This window comes from Salvelinus alpinus, chromosome 12 (genome assembly GCF_045679555.1).
Source record: "Salvelinus alpinus chromosome 12, SLU_Salpinus.1, whole genome shotgun sequence".
Classification (NCBI taxonomy): domain Eukaryota; kingdom Metazoa; phylum Chordata; class Actinopteri; order Salmoniformes; family Salmonidae; genus Salvelinus; species Salvelinus alpinus.
In genome coordinates this window covers 23,165,487-23,185,558 of record NC_092097.1, presented here as the reverse complement: position 1 = coordinate 23,185,558, position 20,072 = coordinate 23,165,487, and the positions used below count along the sequence as shown (strand labels likewise).

At 42.9% G+C, this 20,072-nt stretch overlaps 1 protein-coding gene across 2 annotated transcripts in view; it reads left to right on the top strand.

Moving 5' to 3' along the window:
* Nucleotides 1–19,663, top strand: part of LOC139535702 (4'-phosphopantetheine phosphatase-like) — a 28,329-nt gene extending 8,666 nt beyond the window's left edge. Inside the window, exons 3-19 of one of the 2 annotated variants that reach the window (XM_071335406.1) lie at nt 2,975–3,183; nt 3,265–3,448; nt 3,534–3,626; nt 4,929–5,082; nt 5,522–5,703; nt 6,706–6,787; nt 6,940–7,040; nt 12,292–12,447; nt 12,573–12,685; nt 12,908–12,995; nt 13,275–13,426; nt 16,827–16,897; nt 16,988–17,037; nt 17,240–17,344; nt 17,487–17,587; nt 17,704–17,772; nt 17,945–19,663. In XM_071335406.1, the coding sequence (XP_071191507.1) occupies nt 2,975–3,183; nt 3,265–3,448; nt 3,534–3,626; nt 4,929–5,082; nt 5,522–5,703; nt 6,706–6,787; nt 6,940–7,040; nt 12,292–12,447; nt 12,573–12,685; nt 12,908–12,995; nt 13,275–13,426; nt 16,827–16,897; nt 16,988–17,037; nt 17,240–17,344; nt 17,487–17,587; nt 17,704–17,772; nt 17,945–18,200 (2,166 nt within the window). In that variant the 3' untranslated portion in view covers nt 18,201–19,663. The remainder of the gene's footprint in view (nt 1–2,974; nt 3,184–3,264; nt 3,449–3,533; nt 3,627–4,928; nt 5,083–5,521; nt 5,704–6,705; nt 6,788–6,939; nt 7,041–12,291; nt 12,448–12,572; nt 12,686–12,907; nt 12,996–13,274; nt 13,427–16,826; nt 16,898–16,987; nt 17,038–17,239; nt 17,345–17,486; nt 17,588–17,703; nt 17,773–17,944) is intronic. The other variant, XM_071335407.1, reaches the window with a different exon arrangement.
* Nucleotides 19,664–20,072: the final 409 nt, after the last annotated feature.

Below are 20,072 nucleotides of genomic sequence, written 5' to 3'. Positions count from 1 at the left end.
CTGCAGAAACGTAAACTAATCAAGCTTGTTTTAGTTGGAGAAAAGCCAATAGGGGATTGCTTCAGTGTGGGTTTCGTGGTAGACACATGTAGGCTACCGATTCACGATCTAGGGCATCAAGAAGTAGGGATGCACGATATTACGTTTTTGGCCGATATTTTCCTTGCCAAAAAAAACGACACTGATATTAAAAATGTTTGCGGCCTTTTTAAGCGTTTAAGGGAACACTAAAATAACACATCCTAGATCTGAATGAATGAAATATTCTTATTAAATACTTTTTTCTTTACATGGTTGAATGTGCTGACAACAAAATCACACAAAAATGATCAATGGAAATCAAATTTATCAACCCATGGAAGTCTGGATTTGGAGTCACACTCAAAATTAAAGTGGAAAACCACACTACAGGCTGATCCAACTTTGATGTAATGTCCTTAAAACAAGTCAAAATGAGGCTCAGTAGTGTGTGTGGCCTCCACGTGCCTGTATGACCTCCCTACAACGCCTGGGCATGCTCCTGATGAGGTGGCGGATGGTCTCCTGAGGGATCTCCTCCCAGACCTGGACTAAAGCATCTGCCAACTCCTGGACAGTCTGTGGTGCAACGTGGCGTTGGTGGATGGAGCGAGACATGATGTCCCAGATGTGCTCAATTGGATTCAGGTCTGGGGAACGGGCGGGCCAGTCCATAGCATCAATGCCTTCCTCTTGCAGGAACTGCTGACACACTCCAGCCACATGAGGTCTAGCATTGTCTTGCATTAGGAGGAACCCAGGGCCAACCGCACCAGCATATGGTCTCACAAGGGGTCTGAGGATCTCATCTCGGTACCTAATGGCAGTCAGGCTACCTCTGGATGAGCACATGGAGGGCTGTGCGGCCCCCCAAAGAAATGCCACCCCACACCATGACTGACCCACCGCCAAACCGGTCATGCTGGAGGATGTTGCAGGCAGCAGAACGTTCTCCACGGCGTCTCCAGATTCTGTCACGTGCTCAGTGTGAACCTGCTTTCATCTGTGAAGAGCACAGGGCGCCAGTGGCGAATTTGCCAATCTTGGTGTTCTCTGGCAAATGCCAAACGTCCTGCACGGTGTTGGGCTGTAAGCACAACCCCCACCTGTGGACGTCGGGCCCTCATACCACCCTCATGGAGTCTGTTTCTGACCGTTTGAGCAGACACATGCACATTTGTGGCCTGCTGGAGGTCATTTTGCAGGGCTCTGGCAGTGCTCCTTCTGCTCCTTATTGCACAAAGGCGGAGGTAGTGGTCCTGTGCTGCTGGGTTGTTGCCCTCCTACGGCCTCCTCCACGTCTCCTGATGTACTGGCCTGTCTCCTGGTAGCGCCTCCATGCTCTGGACACTACGCTGACAGACACAGCAAACCTTCTTGCCACAGCTCGCATTGATGTGCCATCCTGGATGAGCTGCACTACCTGAGCCACTTGTGTGGGTTGTAGACTCCGTCTCATGCTACCACTAGAGTGAAAGCACCGCCAGCATTCAAAAGTGACCAAAACATCAGCCAGAAAGCATAGGAACTGAGAAGTGGTCTGTGGTCACCACCTGCAGAACCACTCCTTTATTGGGGGTGTCTTGCTAATTGCCTATAATTTCCACCTGTTGTCTATTCCATTTACACAACAGCATGTGAAATTTATTGTCAATCAGTGTTGCTTCCTAAGAGGACAGTTGGATTTCACAGAAGTGTGATTGACTTGGAGTTACATTGTGTTGTTTAAGTGTTCCCTTTATTTTTTTGAGCAGTGTAGTTGAAACATACACACTGACCAAAAAGTTATTTTGTTGGCATTTAAGCATGTCCCAATTACCAGTAAAACATAGTCAAAACATTTATTTCGTTTATGCTGTGCTGTTTTGTCTCAACCAGGATTTCATCATGCATATCAAGCAGTGAAGTGTTCACGTAAACTCTGTTTCTTGTCTGCATCGAAGTAGTGGTCCTTGTACCTAGCATTGAGCATGGTGTGACACAGTAGAGGCTCAGAATGCCACCGAATCGCTTGTTCACAGCCTCTAGTAGAGTACTTTTCCAAGTTAACCCGATGGTCTGTGTTGGCATTTTTGTTGAGCAGCGTTTCAATGCCATGACAGGGTATCACGTCTGCTGCAGACACAGTTGAGCTTATTTCTCGAGTCAGTTGTTCGAATGGAGCTAGGTGAGTTTTTCAAACACGTTCTCAAATGCCATTGAAATAAATGGCAGCAGCGGTGTGAGCACATTCTTGAGCGTGCAATACAGCTTTAGTCAGTAGGAAATCCTCGTAGAACAAATGTGCTGTTAGATTCATAATGCTCATGGCGCTGACATCACTGGTCCAAATGTCAGTTGTGAAGCTAATAGCAGTGATGCCCATATCAAGTAGCTCATGGATGCTGTGTAACTCCAGTAGGGCAGCATCTGAAAAATAGCGCCTACTTGGTAGTGTGTGCCAGTGCTCGATCCAGTCGGGGAAAGCCAACATCATACACAACAGAGAACGGTTGATTGTCAAGGGCAATGAATTCCATTATCTTGGCTTTAATGGACTTCCCCTTTGAGTTGTCACCCTGAAATTTTCTTACTCTTTCAAATGACTTCTCGACTTGTTGACTGTTCGATCCACACAGCAGACATTGTGGGCTAGGTTAGGAATGCTGTGTTGCACATGTAGCGCTATATTTTTCATGGGCCATTACGTCATCTACCTACGTGTTATAGGTATGCACGTCAGCTTTGACATCGGTTTTCACATTGGTGTAAAACTAGATATCAGGCTGATGTTGGCATTTTTAGCTAATATTGGCCGATTCCGATATGTTTACCGATATCGTGCATCCCTATCAAAAGGTTTGTACCTTGGGACAGTGAAGGTGTTGACTTAAAGGTCTTACTGAGACCACTCAGGTTGCCCTGGTGGTCTGCAGTGCTGGCCTGGTCTCTTAACTGTGTCTCTCCTCTTTACTAGGAGACTGAGGGTGACCCCCTCTATGAGATCTCTATGCAGGAGGAGGTGTCGGCTCGCCTTCACTTCATCAAATTTGAAAATGCCTATATCGAAACCTGCCTGGACTTTATCAAAGACCACCTGGTCAACACTGACACCAAAGTCATCAAAGCCACCGGTGGAGGGGCTCACAAGTTTAAAGATCTCATAGAGAAGAAACTGAAACTCAGGTGAGTTTTATTTTTAAAGACCGCATGACCAGTAGAAGGTTTTGCTTATTATAATGTAGCTATTCTTTATGTTTTGATTAGGGTGGACAAGGAGGATGAAATGACATGCCTCATCAAGGGTTGCAACTTTGTGCTGAGGAATATCACCCACGAGGCCTTTGTCTATGTCAAGCATGCAGACTCTGAGTTCCGCTTCCAGAACACTCACCCTGACATCTTCCCTTACCTGCTCATCAACATCGGCTCAGGGGTGTCCATTTTCAAGGTACCAATGCCTGACTCTCCAGATCTGGTGTGACGTGGCCTATGTAGACTTACCCATTAATTCAACAATCTTTCTCTCCAAACAGGTTGAATCAGAGGATACATTTGAGCGTGTTGGAGGAAGCTCCATAGGTGGGGGGACATTCTGGGGCCTTGGAGCACTGCTCACGAAAACAAAGGTAAAACCCCTCACCCCCATGTTGAGACTTCAAGCCCAATAACCTTTTTTAATTGGTCAAGCTATTCAAATTAACTTACATTTTTATTTTCTGTTTGTTCTTGCCTATTATCTTGCCAGTTGACCTTACTGCTACTTTTTATTATCTGGAAGACTGCCCTGTGTACTTAACCTCTTTTGGGTATGTGGGATGTTAGCGTTACCTCTTCAACAGCCAGTGAAACTGCTGGGCGCCAAATTCAAATACAGAAATACTCATTATAAAAACTCAGAAAAGAAAACATATTTTACATAGGTTTAAAGATGAACGTCTTGTGAATCCAACCACGGTGTCAGATTTTAAAAATGCTTTACGGCGAAAGCATACCTTACGATTATTTGAGAACATAGCCCACTAGACAATTCATTACAAACAGTAACCAGTCAAGTAGAACAGTCAGTCAGAAATAGAGATAAAATGAATCCCTTACCTTTGATGATCTTCATATGGTTGACTCAGCAGACATTCATTTACTCAATAAGTGTTTCTTTTGTTCGTTAAGATCTCTTTATATACAAAAAACTCCGTTTTGTTTGCGTGTTTTCTTCAGTAATCCACAGGCTCAAACGCAGTCAAAACAGGAAGACAGAAAAATCCAAATTGTATCCGTAAAGTTCATAGAAACATGTCAAACGATGTTTATATTCAATCCTCAGGTTGTTTTTAGCCTAAATAATCGATAATATTTAAACCGGACAATAACGTCGTCAATTTAAAAGGTAAACAAGAATTGCTCTCTCTCTGTCGAGCGCATGAAAAAGCTCTGCGACACTTTAGCGTCCAGTCATTCCGAATGCTCTTATTCCCTCATTTTTCAGAATACCAGCCTGAAACTATTTCTAAAGACTGTTGACATCTAGTGGAAGGCATAGAAACTGCAGTTTGAGTCCTAAGTCAATGGATACTGTAATGGCATTGAATAGAAAACTACAAAACCAACAAAAAAACGACTTCCTGAATGGATTTTTTCTCAGGTTTTTGCCTGCCAAATCAGTTCGGTTATACACAGACACTATTTTAACAGTTTTGGAAACTTTAGAGTTTTCTATCCAAATCTACCAGTTATATGCATATCATATCTTCTGGGCCCGAGAAGCAGGCAGTTTAAATTGGGCATGCATTTCATCCAAAATTCCGAATGCTGCCCCCTACCCTAGTGAAGTTAAACTCTTGTTCCGAATAGGGTGGTTACAAAATAGCTATCTGGGTGAAAAGTCTTTTTAGAACTACTGTACTCCCATGACCTGCTCTCCCCTCCTACAGAGGTTTGATGAACTCCTTCAGTTGGCCTCGAAGGGGCAGCACACAAATGTTGACATGCTGGTCAAAGACATCTACGGGGGATCTTATGGGTCCTTGGGCTTGACTGGGGACCTTATTGCAAGCAGCTTTGGAAAATCTGCTACTCCTGACAAAGGTAAAGAGAAAAGAGCATTTGCAGTACTTTTACTCTTTACCCCATGACATGTTTTTCATGGTACTGTCTTAGGAGCACACTCCCTGGCATGCTATCTACTGTAATGTAGGCTACATTCCTGTTGAGCACTAACTGATTGATGACCTCTTACCCAGTTACTGTGACCTTGTCCCCTGTAGGCTGGTTGGTTATTGTTACTGTTGAGAAATGTAAACAAGGCAGCCAGCCATGGCAAAGAAATCAACTAATTCACTCTATTAGCTCATTCATGTGTATCATGTAGTGCCAATAATACCGGTCACAAACTGCCAATACATAAACCAACACTGTACGTACGTACGTACTTCAATGGGACCTGGGCTTGTTGATGAGTTATGTTTCTGGTGCTTCACTTGGCTGTATGTTGACATACCTTTACTTTTGTCTTCTCCTGAATTAGAGTTCTCTAAAGAAGACATGGCTAAGAGCCTGCTCCATATGATCAGCAATGACATTGGGCAGCTGGCCTGCCTCTATGCCCGGCTCCACAACTTGACCAGGGTATACTTTGGGGGTTTCTTCATCCGAGGACACCCTGTCACTATGCACACCATCACTTACAGCATCAACTTCTTCACCAAGGCAAGCCCCCCCACAATGTACCTCATTAACAAGCATGTCTTTCTCAATCCAGGTACATTTGATTGAGGTCTAGATTTAGCACTGACAGAACTGGATCTGATGGCAGCTGACTAATCAGGTATGGGCCTAGTTCAGAGCTTGAAAAGCAGCAATCAAATCTCAACTGCAGTATTCACACAGTAGTATGCAAATACACCTTTTATCCTGAGATACAAATTGCTTTACTCTCTTTACCAATCAGAATGACGCAAAGTGCTACAACCACAGAGAGTGCACATTTGTTTTCAGGGTGCTAATAGTTTTTGGCTAACAGTAGCCTAGGCTAACGGCAACAGTGGAAGAGAAGTCTGATGTTAGCCATCATAGAAAAAGTTTTCTGGTGCGTGTTTTGCATTGATCTGTGTCAGGTCTTGTGAACCCTCTGTTGGTGCGTACCTGTAGGCTAGTCGCTATTTGAAGTGGGTAAAATGGCATACCCTTGTCAGGGCTGACTGGATGGCTATGATGGTAAAATGCCTTTTAAGTGTAAAACGCAACATATAGCCCATGGATGAGAAAATGAGCTTGGGAAAAAAAAAAAAAAAAAAAAAAACTTTCACAGCCACGTGACATCTGAAGCAGCAGTAGCTAACAGCGCTGTACATAAACACAACATTTTAAGGTTTGTTTTATTAAATTAAGTATTTCAAATGTCATGTCCTTGTGTGTAACAATGTAACATGGACAATTTAATTTAGAGCTTTTTCATTGTTAAAATGCCCCCCCCCCCCCCCCCCCCCCAAAAAAAAAGATTACTCACAAGTTTTCGAATGGTATATAGTTCGTATATCCGGATATTCGATTAACCGTGCCCCTCCCTAGTGGAGATAATAATACATAAACAGTGATATGACATGTTTGATTGTATTGTGCTGATAAGCTACTTTTAAATGATACAATCTGTGAGCATAATTAGTTGGAAATGGTTCTATCTGAGTCGAGTTTTATATTGTGTTTTTGCAGGGTGAAGTCCAGGCACTCTTCCTGAGGCATGAAGGCTATCTGGGGACTATTGGAGCCTTCCTTAAGGGAGCAGAGGAAGACAGTAGGTCAAGATGCTTTCATCTATGGGGTTTCTTCTTGACAGAAAGTGGCACAGGAATCCATACTTTATCACACCCTAGGTTATGTAAGGATTTTCTTCTTGATGGGAAGTTCTTTTGTCTAATTCACTGTTATTTGTTTCACTTTATCTAGATCCTAATCAGTACAGTTGGGGGGAGAACTATGCTGGGAGCTCTGGCCTGATGAGTACTTCTCCTGACCTGAACCCCATGCAACGTGCACGTAGTGGAACAGTAAGTCCATTGGAAAAGAAAACGTTAAAATACTGAAAGGTCAGCATAAGACCACCAGGGTGCGCTCATAACCCACGTTTTATATAATTTTGGTGTCATTTCATTGACCATTATAGCAATTCTCCCCACTCTCTTTCTGAGATTGTGGATTTGATATTTTCTATGGAAATGTCACCAACGCCGTCCTTTTAAAATCCACAAGCCTGGTATGAGGCATTCATTGATCTTTTCAGTCTTAACATTTTGTTTTAATTTCTTCTCTTCATATCCACAATCTCTTACCTCTGTTTACCTACTGTAACCCTTATCTTCAGTTTTCCGTAAGTACTTCTCCATGCTTTGTGTGTAGTGGTTTGATTAGGGCTATATGTTTCCTCATGATTCTGGCTTTGTAGCTACACAGCTTGCCAAACATTCACATTCACAATGGGTTAAATAAGGTTTCAGAGAGACAGCTGTGGCATTGTAACTCCTATATGCCAGCCTTTTCCTTTCACATATTTATTGCTTAACAGCCTTTGAAGTGTTGCTTTATGTAGTCATGGTTTAAACTGAGCTGTAACATGTTATAACCAACCTTATAGTCAATAGTAGTCAGGTCTGTTCACCTTATAAATTGTGCATGAAATCATACTCACTGCACGGATGTGACGGGTGTGAGGTGGTATACTATATTTCTTAATGTTGATACTGTAATGTTGATGCGTGTGTCCACTTCCCACTAACAGTGTGGAGTTTGACACATAATGCTATTCTCAGCTCACTGACCACTAGGGGGCATAGTGGAAACATATTGGAGTTTAGCTATGTTTGAAGGAGTCGTTTCACTATTATCGGGTTGTTTAGCAACAAAACCGATGCGTGTGCAACTTTGGGGCAAAACAGACTGGGTTGGCTTATGTTCAAAGGGTTATTGACAACATGTAAACTCCCTCTTCAAATTAGGGCTAATTTGAAAAGCTGTTCAGAGGACATTGTATTATTTCTTTGTACTCCCTGACGAAGGCCATGCAGCCGAAACGCGTCTGATTTTAACTTTTTTCCCATTGAACATGCCATACAAATAAAGGCATTTTAATTATATGAAGAGTGCCTTGGTCCTCCTTTTTGATAATATGTAAACTATATTTGGCCTCCAAATATTTATTGAAAACATAAATGTGCACAAGAAGCTCTTGTTTTCTCTCAAATACATCGTTACAGTTGTTGGTTAGCTAACTAATGAATTTTAGCCATATTAGCATGGATGTGTCATTACTCAAAACACCTCAAAACAAGACCTGGTATCAAGAACAAGATACAACTGGCTGAAACGAGCCGCCTATGAGTCCCCACATCAAATTGTATTGGTCACATACACATGGTTAGCAGATTTTAATGCGAGTTTTGCGAAATGCTTATGCTTCTAGTTCCGACACTGCAGTAATATCTCCCCAACAACTACCTAATACACACAAATCTAAAGGGATGGAATATGTACATGGATGAGCGATGGCCAAGCGGCATAGGCTAGATGCAGTATATACATATGAGATGAATAATGAAATATATGTAAACATTATTCAAGTGACTAGTGAGTCTCTATGTAGGCAGCAGCTTCTGAGTTAGTGATTGCTATTTAGCAGTCTGATGGCCTTGAGATAGAAGCTGTTTTTCAGTCTCTCGGTCCCAGCTTTGATGCACCTGTACTGACCTCGCCTTCTGGGTAGTAGCGAGGTGAACAGGCGGTGGCTCGGATGGTTGTTGTCCTTGATGATCTTTTTGGCCTTCCTGTGACATCGGGTGCTGTAGGTGTCCTGGAGGGCAGGTAGTTTGCCCCTAGTAATGCGTTGTGCAGACCGCACCTACCTCTGGAGAGCCTTGAGTTGCCGTACCAAGCGGTAATATAGCCTGACAGGATGCTCTCAATTGTGCATCTGTAAAAGTTTGTCAGGGTTTTTAGGTGACAATATGCATTTCTTCAGCCTCCTGAGGTTGAGAGGTGCTGTTGCGCCTTCACCACACTGTCTGTGTGGGTGGACCTTTTCAGTTTGTCTGTGTACGCCGAGGAACTTGAAGCTTTCCACCTTCTCCACTACTGTCCCTTCGATGTGGATAGGGGGGTGCTCCCTCTGCTGTTTCCTGAAGGCCACGATCATCTCCTTTGTTTTGTTGACGTTGAGAGGTTGTTTTCCTCACACCACAATCAGTGCCCTCACCTTCCTGTAGGCTGTCTCGTTGTTGTTGGTAATCAAGCCCACTACTGTTGTGTCGTCTGCAACCTTGATGATTGAGTTGGAGGTGTGCATGGCCACGCAGTCATGGGTGAACAGGGAGTACAGGAGGGGGCTGAGCACGCACCCTTGTGGGGCCCCAGTTTTGAGGGTCAGCGAAGTGGCAATGTTTCTTACCTTCACCACCTGGGGGCGGCCCGTCAAAGTCCAGGACCCAATTACACAGGGCTGGGTTGTGACCCAGGGCCTCCAGCTTAATGATGAGCTTGGAGGGTACCATGGTGTTGAATGCTGAGCTGTAGTCAATGAACAGCATTCTTACATAGGTATTCCTCTTGTCCAGATGGTATAGGGCAGTGTAATAGCGATTGCATCGTCTGGACCTGTTGGGGTGGTATGCAAACTGAAGTGGGTCTAGGGTGGCTGGTAAGGTAGAGGTGATATGATCCTCGACTAGTCTCTCAAAGCACTTCATGATGCCAGAGGTGAGTGCTACGGGGCTATAGTCATTTAGTTCAGTTATCTTTGCCTTGGTTACAGAAACAATGTTGGCCATCTTGAAGCATGTGGAGACAGCTGACTATATGTCTGTAAACAAACCCGCCAGCTGGTCTGCACATGCGGCTAGGGATGTTGTCTGGGTCAAGAGCCTTGCGTGGGTTAAAAAGTTTAAATGTCTTACTCACATCGACCATGGAAAATGAGGGGGGGGGCGCACTCCTAGTTAGCGGGCCGCGTCGGTATCACTGTATTATCCTCAAAGCGGCAAAGAAGGTGTTTAGTTTGTCTGGAAATAATACGTTGGTGTCCGTGACGTGGCTGGTTTTCTTTTTGTGGTCCGTAATTGCCTGTAGACCCTTCCACATTCGTCTCTGAGCCGTTGAATTGCGACTCCGCTTTGTCCCTATACCAACATTTTGTTTGATTGCCTTGCGGAGGGATTAACTATACTGTTTATATTCGGCCATGTTCCCAGTCCTTTTTCCATGGCTGAATGCGGTGGTTCGCGCTTTCAGTTTTGCACGAATGCCGCCATTCTTCCATGGATTTTGGTGAGGGTAGGTTTTAAGTCACAGTGGGATACATCTCCAATGCACCTCCTTATAAACTCTCAGAGTCAGCGTAAACAGTTGAAGTCGGAAGTTTACATACACTTAGGTTGGAGTCGTTAACTCGTTTTTCAACCACACCACAAATTTCTTGTTAACAAATTATAGTTTTGGCAAGTCGTTTGGACATCTACTTTGTGCATGACAAGTTATTTTTCCAACAATTGTTTACAGACAGATTATTTCACTTATAATTCACTGTATCACAATTCCAGTGGGTCAGAAGTTTACATACACTAAGTTGACTGTGCCTTTTAAACAGCTTGGAAAATTCCTGAAAATGTCATGGATTTAGAAGCTTCTGATAGGCTAATTGACACAATTTGAGTCAATTGGAGGTGTACCTGTGGATGTATTTCAAGGCCTACCTTCAAACTCAGTCCTTCTTTGCTTGACATCATGGGAAAATCTAAAGAAATTAGCCAAGACCTCAGAAATTGTAGACCTCCATAAGTCTGGTTCATCCTTTGGAGCAATTTCCAAATACCTGAAGTTACCACGTTCATCTGTACAAACAATAGTACGCAAGTATAAACACCATGGGACCACGCAGCAGTCATACCGCTCAGGAAGAAGATGGGTTCTGTCTCCTGGAGATGAACGTACTTTGGTGTGAAAATCAATCCCAGAACAACAGCAAAGAACCTTGTGAAGATGCTGGAGGAAACGGGTCCAAATGTATCTATATCCACAGTAAAACGAGTCCTGTATCGACATAACCTGAAAGGCCGCTCAGCAAGAAAGAAGCCACTGCTCCAAAACCTCAATAAAAAAGCCAGACTACGGTTTGCAACTACACATGGGACCAAAGATTGTACTTTTTGGATAGAACTGTTTGGCCATAATGACCATTTATGTTTGGAGGAAAAAGGGGGAGGCTTGCAAGCCGAAGAACACCATCCCAACCGTGAAGCACAGGGGTGGCAGCATCAGGTTGTGGGGGTGCTTTGCTGCAGGACGGACTGGTGCGCTTCACAAAACAGATTGCATCATGAGGAAGGAAAATAATGTGGATATATTGAAGCAACATCTCAAGACGTCAGTCAGGAAGTTGACAATGACCCCAAGCATACTTCCAAAGTTGTGGCAAAATGGCTTAAGGACAACAAAGTCAAGGTATTGGAGTGGCCATCACAAAGCCCTGACCTCACACTTATAGAAAATTGGTGGGCAGAACTGAAGAAGTGTGTGTGTGTGAGCAAGGAGGCCTACAAACCTGACTCAGTTACACCAGCTCTGTCAGGAGGAATAGGCCAAAATTCACCCAACTTATTGTGGGAAGCTTGTGGAAGGCTACCCAAAACGTTTGACCCAAGTTAAACAATTTAAAGGCAAGGCTACCAAATACTAATTGAGTGTATGTAAACTTCTGACCCACTGGGAATGTGATGAAAGAAATAAAACCTGAAATAAATCATTCTCTCTACTATTATTCTGACATTTCACATTCTTAACATAAAGTGGTGATCCTAACTGACCTAAAACAAATTTTTTACTAGGATTAAATGTCAGGAGTTGTGAAACTGAGTTTAAATGTATTTGGCTAAGGTGTATGTAAACTTCCGACTTCAGCTGTAGATCGATGTTATTCTCTGAGGCTACCCGGAATATTTCCCAGTCCTCGTGATCAAAACAATCTGGAAGCGTGGATTACAATTGGTCAGAACAGCGTTGAATGTTATAGTCAGGGTACATCTTGTTTGAGTTTCTGCCTATAGGACTGTAGGAGCAAGGTGGAGTCCGACCACGGCAGCTTCTTGTCATTGTTGCTGGCTATCTGACCATTCAGAATCATAACACATAGCCTTTTACCCCTGCGATGTGCACGCATCATTTGTCTGACGTTATCAGGCCACCCGTCTAAGTGTGCATGAATGCATTAGCCTTGCATTATGTACAGTGCTCAGTGTGTCTCCTCTTCGGCTTCAGTTTGACATGTTGGAGATGGACCGTCTGGAAAGGCAGCTGGTGAATCTGCCCCTGCTGCAGGACCCGTCCTCCTACATCCCAGACACAGTGGACCTCTCAGAGGACGCCCTTGCACGGGAGTACTGGCTCTACTGCTTCGAGGAGGCCCTGGATGGGGTAAGAGGCAGAGAACCTGCCACTGGTCTATTAATCAATATACACACATTGCATGATGCATTGACAGGGAGTCCTTATCCTGGTCACTTTTGAAACAGCTGATCTGGGCGATGTGCTTTGGATAGGTGGTGAAGAGAGCTGTTGCCAGCCAGCCTGATCTTCCAGAGGCTGCTGAACGAGCAGAGAAGTTCCGTCACAAGTACCAGCACAAGCTTCAGACCCTCCGCCACCAGCCTTTGTAAGGGGAGCCACAGGATCTGAATGCCACAGCTGCAGATGGTTTAACAGCCTTTGAAATCTAACTAGAGCATAACACAGTTTCTTGATAATTTATAGATGCTTGTCTCCAAAGGCCTCTTATTAGTGGATGAGTGACTCTTGTAGATGACGTCTCACTGTTCCCTCAACAATCTGTATGTGTTTATCTGCTAATGTAGAGTACTTCTCTTCTCACCTCTAGTGCTTATGGATCCCTCACTGTCAGAAGTCTGTTAGACACAAGAGAACACTGTTTAAACGAGTTCAACTTCCCTGACCCATACTCAAAGGTTTGAGTGGATTCTATAGCTCTCTCCTATAAAACTATTCTTCTCTATTGTTGTTCACTGTTCCAATAAATGTTCTAATGCTACTCTTTTTCTGGAATTGATTTACCTTGAATGTTGGGTAGTTCATCTGATGAAGCTTTCAAGTGTCATCTTGTGTGCCTTTTAATGTAATTTCATGTCCACTTGCCTTGATTAGCTTGATTTGCTAATGTTGTAGATCATCAGTGAGAAGTGGGAGGAAGCTGTTGTCTCAGTGCTGTGTTTCCATCCCTCCCACAGATCAAACAGGGGGAGAACGACATGGCCCTCAAGTACTTCCAGAAGGCAGTCAAGTCCCTGGAGGAGCTGAGCTGGGAGCAGAGGCAGTTTGCCCTGGTCAGGGGCCTCCTGGCTGGGAACGTCTTCGATTGGGGAGCCAAGGCTGTATCCGAGTGAGTCTTAATGAGGCAGCACTCTGTGCACTCCTAAACTTGGGACTTTAAAGGATATTATTAGGACTAAAATTCTGGTCATATACAGTGCATTAGGAAGGTTTTCTGACCCCTTGACTTTTCCCACTTTGTTACATTACAGCCTTATTCTAAAACGGATTACATTTTTTTCCTCAAATCTACACACAATATCCCATAATGACAAAGCAAAAACAGGTTTAGAAATGTTTGCAAATGTATTAAAAATAAAAACTGAAATCACATTTACATAAGTATTCAGACCCTTTACTCAGTACTTTGTTGAAGCACCTTTGGTCATGATAACAACATCGAGTCTTCTTTGGTGTGACGCTACAAACTTAGCACTACTGTATTTGGGGAATTTCTCCCATTCTTCTCTGCAGATCCCCTCAAGCTCTGTCAGGTAGGCTGGGGAGCGTCGCTGCACAGCTTTCTTCAGGAGAGATGTTCGATCGGGTTGAAGTCCGGGCTCTGGCTGAGCCCCTCAAGGACATTCAGAGACTTGTCCCGAAGCACAATTGATTGGATTCCACCTGTGGAAAATGTTATTGATTGGACATGATTTGGAAAGGTACACCTGGTTATATAAGCTCCCACAGGTGACAGTGCATGTCAGAGCAAAAACCAAACCATGAGGTTGAAGGAATTGTCCGTAGAGTTACGAGACAGGATTATGTCGAAGGGACAGATCTGGGGACGGGTACCAAAACATTTCTTCATCATTGAAAGACCCCAAGAACACAGTGGCCTTCATCATTCTTAAATTGAAGAAGTTTGGAACCACCAAGACTCTTCGTAGAGCTGACCGCCCGGCCAAACTGAGCAATCGAGGGAGAAGGGACTTGATAAGAGAGGTAACCGAGAACCCGATGGTCACTCTGACAAAGCTCCAGAGTTCCTCTGTGGAGATGGGAGAACCTTCCAGAAGGACAACCATCTCTGCAGAACTCCACCAATCAGGCCTTTATGGTAGAGTGGCCAGATGGAAGCCACTCTTCAGTGAAATGCACATGACAGCCCGCTTGGAATTTGCTAAAAGGCACCTAAAGACTCTCAGACAATGAGAAACAAGATTCTCTGGTCTTATGAAACCAAGGTTGAATTCTTTGGTCTGAATGCCAAGCGTCACATCTGACATCTGGAGGAAACCTGGCACCATCCCTAAGATGAAGCATGGTGGTGGCAGCATCATGCTGTGGGGATGTTTTTCACTGGCAGGGACTGGGAGACTAGTCAGGATCGAGGGAAAGATGAATGTAGAAAGTACGGAGATCCTAAATGAAAACCTGCTCCAGAGCACGCAGGATCTTAGACTGGGGCGAAGGTACACCTTTTAAACAGGATACTGACCCTAAGCCCACAGCCAAGACAACGCAGGAGTGGCTTCGGGACAAGTCTCTGAATGTCCTTGAGTGGCCCAGCCAGAGCCCGGACTTGAACCCGATCGAACATCTCTGGAGAGACTTGAAAATAGCTGTGCAGTGACGCTCCTCGTCCAACTTGACAGGGCTTGAGAGGATCTGCATAGAAGAATGGGAGAAACTCCCCAAATACAGGTGTGCCAAACTTGTAGCATCATACTCAAGGCTGTAATCACTGCCAAAGGTTCTTCAACAAAGCACTGAGTAAAGGGTCTGAATACTTATTTAAATGTGATATTTCAGGGTTTTATTTTTACTACATTTCTAAAAACCTGTTTTTGCTTTGTCATTAAGGGGTATTGTGTGTAGATTGATGAGGAAAAAACGATTGAATTAATTTTAGAATAAAGCTGTAATGTCCGAATACTTTCCGAATGCTCTGTGTATGTATGTTTGTACACACAGTAGCAGTCAAACGTTTGGACACACCTACTCATTTCAGGGTTTCTTTATTTTTACTATTTTCTACATTGTAGAATAATAGTGAAGACATCAACACTATGAAATAACTCGTATGGAATCATGTAGTAACCAAAAAAGTGTTAAAACAAATCAAATAATATATTTTATATTTGAGATTCTTCAAAGCAGCCACCTTTTGCCTTGACAGCTTTGCACACTCTTGGCATTCTATCAAGCAGGAATGCATTTCAATTAACAGGTGTGCCTTAAGTTAATTTGAGGAATTTCTTTCCTTAATGCATTTGAGACAATCAGTTATGAAAAGGTAGGGGTGGTATACAGAAGATAGCCCTATTTGGTAGAAGACCCAAGTCCATATTATGGCAAGAACAGCTCAAATAAGCAAAAGAAACGACAGTCCATTGTTCAATCTGGAAAATTTCAAGAACTTTTTAAAGTTTCTACAAGTGCAGTCGCAAAAACCATCAAGCGCTATGATGTAACTGGCTCTCATGAGGACCGCCACAGGTAAGGAAGACCCAGAGTTACCTTTGCTGCAGAGGATAAGTTCATTAGTTAGCTGCATCTCAGATAGCAGTCCAAATAAATGCTTCAGAGTTCCAGTAACAGACACATCTCAATATCAACTGTTCAGCGGAGACTGCGTGAATCAGGCATTCATCGTCGAATTGCTTCAAAGAAACCACTACTAAAAGACATCAGTAAGAAGAAGAGACTTGCTTGGGCCAAGAAACACGAGCAATGCATATTAGACCAGTGGAAATCTGTCCTTTGGTCCAAATGTTGTATTTTTGGTTCCAACTGCCGTGTCTTTTGTAAGTTGAACGGATGATCTCCGCATGTGTGATTCCCACCGTGAAGCATGGAGGAGGAGGTGTGGGGGTGCTTTGCTGGTGACACTGCCAGGGATTTATTTAGAATTTAAGGCACACTTTACCATCATGGCTACCACAGCATTCTGCAGCGATACACCATCTGGTTTGGGCTTAGTGGGACTATCATTTATTTTTCAACAGGACAATTATCCAACAAACCTCCAGGCTGTGTAAAGGCTATTTGACCAAGAAGGAGAGTGATGGAGTGCTACATCAGATGACCTGGCATCCACAATCACCTGACCTCAACCCAATTGAGATGGTTTGGTATGTGTTGGACCGCAGAGTGAAGGAAAATCAGCCAACAAGTGCTCAACATATGTGGGAACTCCTTCAAGACTTGGAAAAACATTCCTCATGAAGCTGGTTGAATGGCAAGTGTGCAAAGCTGTCAAGGCAAAGGGTGCCTACTTTGAAGAATCTCAAATATAAAATATATTTTGATTTAAAACTTTTTTGGTTACTATGTGATTCTAGATGTGTTATTTCATAGTTTTGATGTCTTCGCTGTTATTCTACAATGTAGAAATAAAGAAAAACCCTTGAAGGAGTAGGTGTGTCAACTTTCATCTGGTACTGTATATTTCAATTTTCTTGAAAATATTGTGTTTTTAGATGAGCAAAGAATGTCGCTCATGCTCACGTTTTCACTTGTAATAGTGTTCTGGAGTCTGATCCGGAGTTTGGCTTTGAACATGCAAAACTGCAGTTGGAAGGTATGCCCCTATTGGGTAAACATGTGTTTTTATATGGGTCCTGCATTTTATACTGCTGCTGCAACCTATACAGGCTACTTAATTATAGTCCCTTTTTCTCCATAGAGCGGCCGTGGCTTGTGGATGCCTATGACCAATGGCTCGAGAGACTGAAGGTAAGAATTTAAATGGTTTCCTGATGTCGAAGTGTTTCAAAGTTATTATAGTAGCTGCATTTGGTTTATGGGCCACATCCTAACTTAAGATCCACAGAAGTTGTGTGCCTGGATCTCAAGTTAGGATTTTGCACAAAGATGTATATGACTTGATGCCATGGAACAGTAATTGAATACCATGCCTGCTGGCTTTCTTTTCCAGGGCCCACCTCATAAGTGTGCATTGTTTTTCGTAGATAATAGTGGAATAGACATCATACTTGGAGTGTTCCCATTTGTCAGAGAGCTTCTCTGCAGGGGAACAGAGGTAAGAAGCTACACAGTCCTTCCCCTCATCTGAAAAGCTGTCACTTGTACCACCCCTTCAAATATACACAGGGTTTAATAAAACAGTATGAACGCAGCAAGATTTCCTTTTTTTCCCTTTGACCCCCTGCTATGTTTTCCAGGTTGTCCTTGCCAGCAACTCTAGCCCAGCTCTGAATGATGTAACAAACAGTGAGCTGCAGATCTTGACTGAAAGAATAGCTGCAATGGATTTAGTCATACAGTGAGTGTTTAAGTCTTTTGGCACTGCATTTATGGATGTTAAAGATAGGATAGTAATGATACGTTTTTTTGTTTTCCTATACCAGCATGTTAATGTCCATTTAATTTGTTTTGCAGGTCTGCTGTGAAGGAGGACAGGCTGACGCTAGTCCAGAGTGGCTCTAGCTCTCCTTGCTTAGACTTGAGGTCTGTTTTATTTCTTAAGCGTTCATTATATTTCAATGTAACATACCTTTGTTAACTATGTTTAAAAACATAACCTGAAGCAACATTTTTAAGTTTCTTTATTAATTTCTCTTAACTTAAATTTTTAAGGTAAATCCTCCCAAATGTGTGTTATTTTCTCTCCCCACCACAGCCGCCTTGACAAGGTGTTGGCTGGGGTTGTGCGAGAGCGCCATGTAGACCTGGTGATCATCGAGGGCATGGGCCGGGCCATCCACACCAACTACTACGCCATATTGAGCTGCGAGAGCCTCAAAATGGCTGTCATCAAGAACTCCTGGCTGGCTGACCGGCTGGGGGGCAAGCTCTTCAGTGTGGTCTTCAAGTATGAGGTGCCACCAGGCCACAAAACCACCACCCTGGATCATGTTCCAGTGACGCCTTCATAATTTCTCTCTTTTGAAGTCTGATCATGGGACAGGCTGAACTGGTTGAGGTACTAGTTAGAGAGGTTCAGTTGGCTGTAATGGGGTTGATTTGACCACCTCATGATTGACATGCTGGTTGTACAGGGAGGTGTTAAGATAATCATTGGACTTGGGTTGTTTTGAAAACTTAGTGGGTTATTTTAGCAAGAGTGTCAAAGCAGAGTATAACATTGCTTTGTAACACCAGAATATTTAAATGTCTTTATTTTTTGAATATACAGCCATACTTTGCACCATGTTGTGTGTTCTTGTAGATCACAGCCTAAATTATAGTTAAGGTATCAGAACAGACAACGGTAGTCAGTGGTAGAGGTGTGCACTCTTTGCAGATTGACTGTCAATGCTGGTGAGATACTCTACTGAGTGCATTTATAGACAGGTTATCATCAGTACCCTGCTGTTTACACACAGCATCCCAATGGTTACCATGACAACGTGTCCCTTTCAGTGGTGGAGATGCTTTGTGTGTGGCTTGCTACCAGGGTAATTACAGCAATCTGTGGCGAAGCAACATGAAAATATGGTAAATGTGCCTTGAGGTTGGAGTGATGAAAAGCATAGCTTGTTCAAAATGCAACCAACCTGGTTTAATTTCTGGTGTAGGGAAAGCATGGACGTTTGTTACCTTGGGCTACATGAGTGTCTTTTCTTTGATTACAGGATTTGCCTCCTTTCATCACTGCCACTGGGTGAATTGAGATTATTTACTTAATTGTGTGATGATCATTGCCTGAGAAGCTAAAATGTTGCTACTGGGAATTTGTTTGAAAAGAGTGGATAATAGCACTTTATTGATGGGATTAAAATTATTCTTAAAATTCCAGAAGGTGGCAGTATTTTACTGTGAAATATGTTCCTAACAACCCAAATTAAATGTGAAGTATATTTTGTTCAATGGACGTTTTGAAAGTGTGTTGTGTCAAACTCAATGTGTATTTCAGGTAATTTTTATTGCAAATGTTTAAGCCATCTTTGTGTCATCATTTTCTGGTAGCCTTAGTAAATTAGGTCTGCTTCCAAACAACTAAAACATTGAAGTTTTCAAACAGTAGGCTAACCACTGTCATTAACAAAAATGTTGTGTAAAAGGGATCTATTTTCAATTCTTAAAATAGTTTAAACTAAATTGGAGGTGACAAAGTATTTGATGGTTAATTAATTGACTTACTGATGACACTCATTCATACTATCTTTATCAAACCAGGTGTCTGAAATGGAGGTTGAGGTCTTGCTGTCCAAATGTTTCCATGGCTTTTTGCTTAACCTGTGAACTCACTTTACGATATTGTATTATCATTTGTGTATAGACATGTGAAGTAAGTGTTAATATAATTAATTTGCGTTAGGAGTTCACGACGCGCCGAAATTAGGAAAGTTTTTTTGTTCTATTGACAATCACTTTGAATTAAATCTGAATATTTTAATGTCGTTTGTCATGTTTTTGGTAGGGGGGTACTTATGACATTTTAGGGAGTTCATGGGAGGGGAGTTGATACCAGCTAGAATACCACGCGCTGCTCTTGCCTGGGACACGGGAGTAATATGCAGATAATGTCACAAGCAGGAAGTCCTACTCCACAACATGCTGTACCGCTGCCTCTTCATTACCCTCTAGTGCCACATGCACGGATGCCAGTTCTTGACTTCTACAATATTCTTACACGAATATTCTGTACAGGCTTCTTTAGTTTTTCTTGCTAAATAATTTCTTTAAGCACACTTCATTGCTTGTCTAACACTGAGTTAAAATATTCAGTTCCCAATGCATGTTGTGAAACGTTCAGAAATAATTAACGAATTTAATTATTTGCAACAAATTTGACGTAACCCATC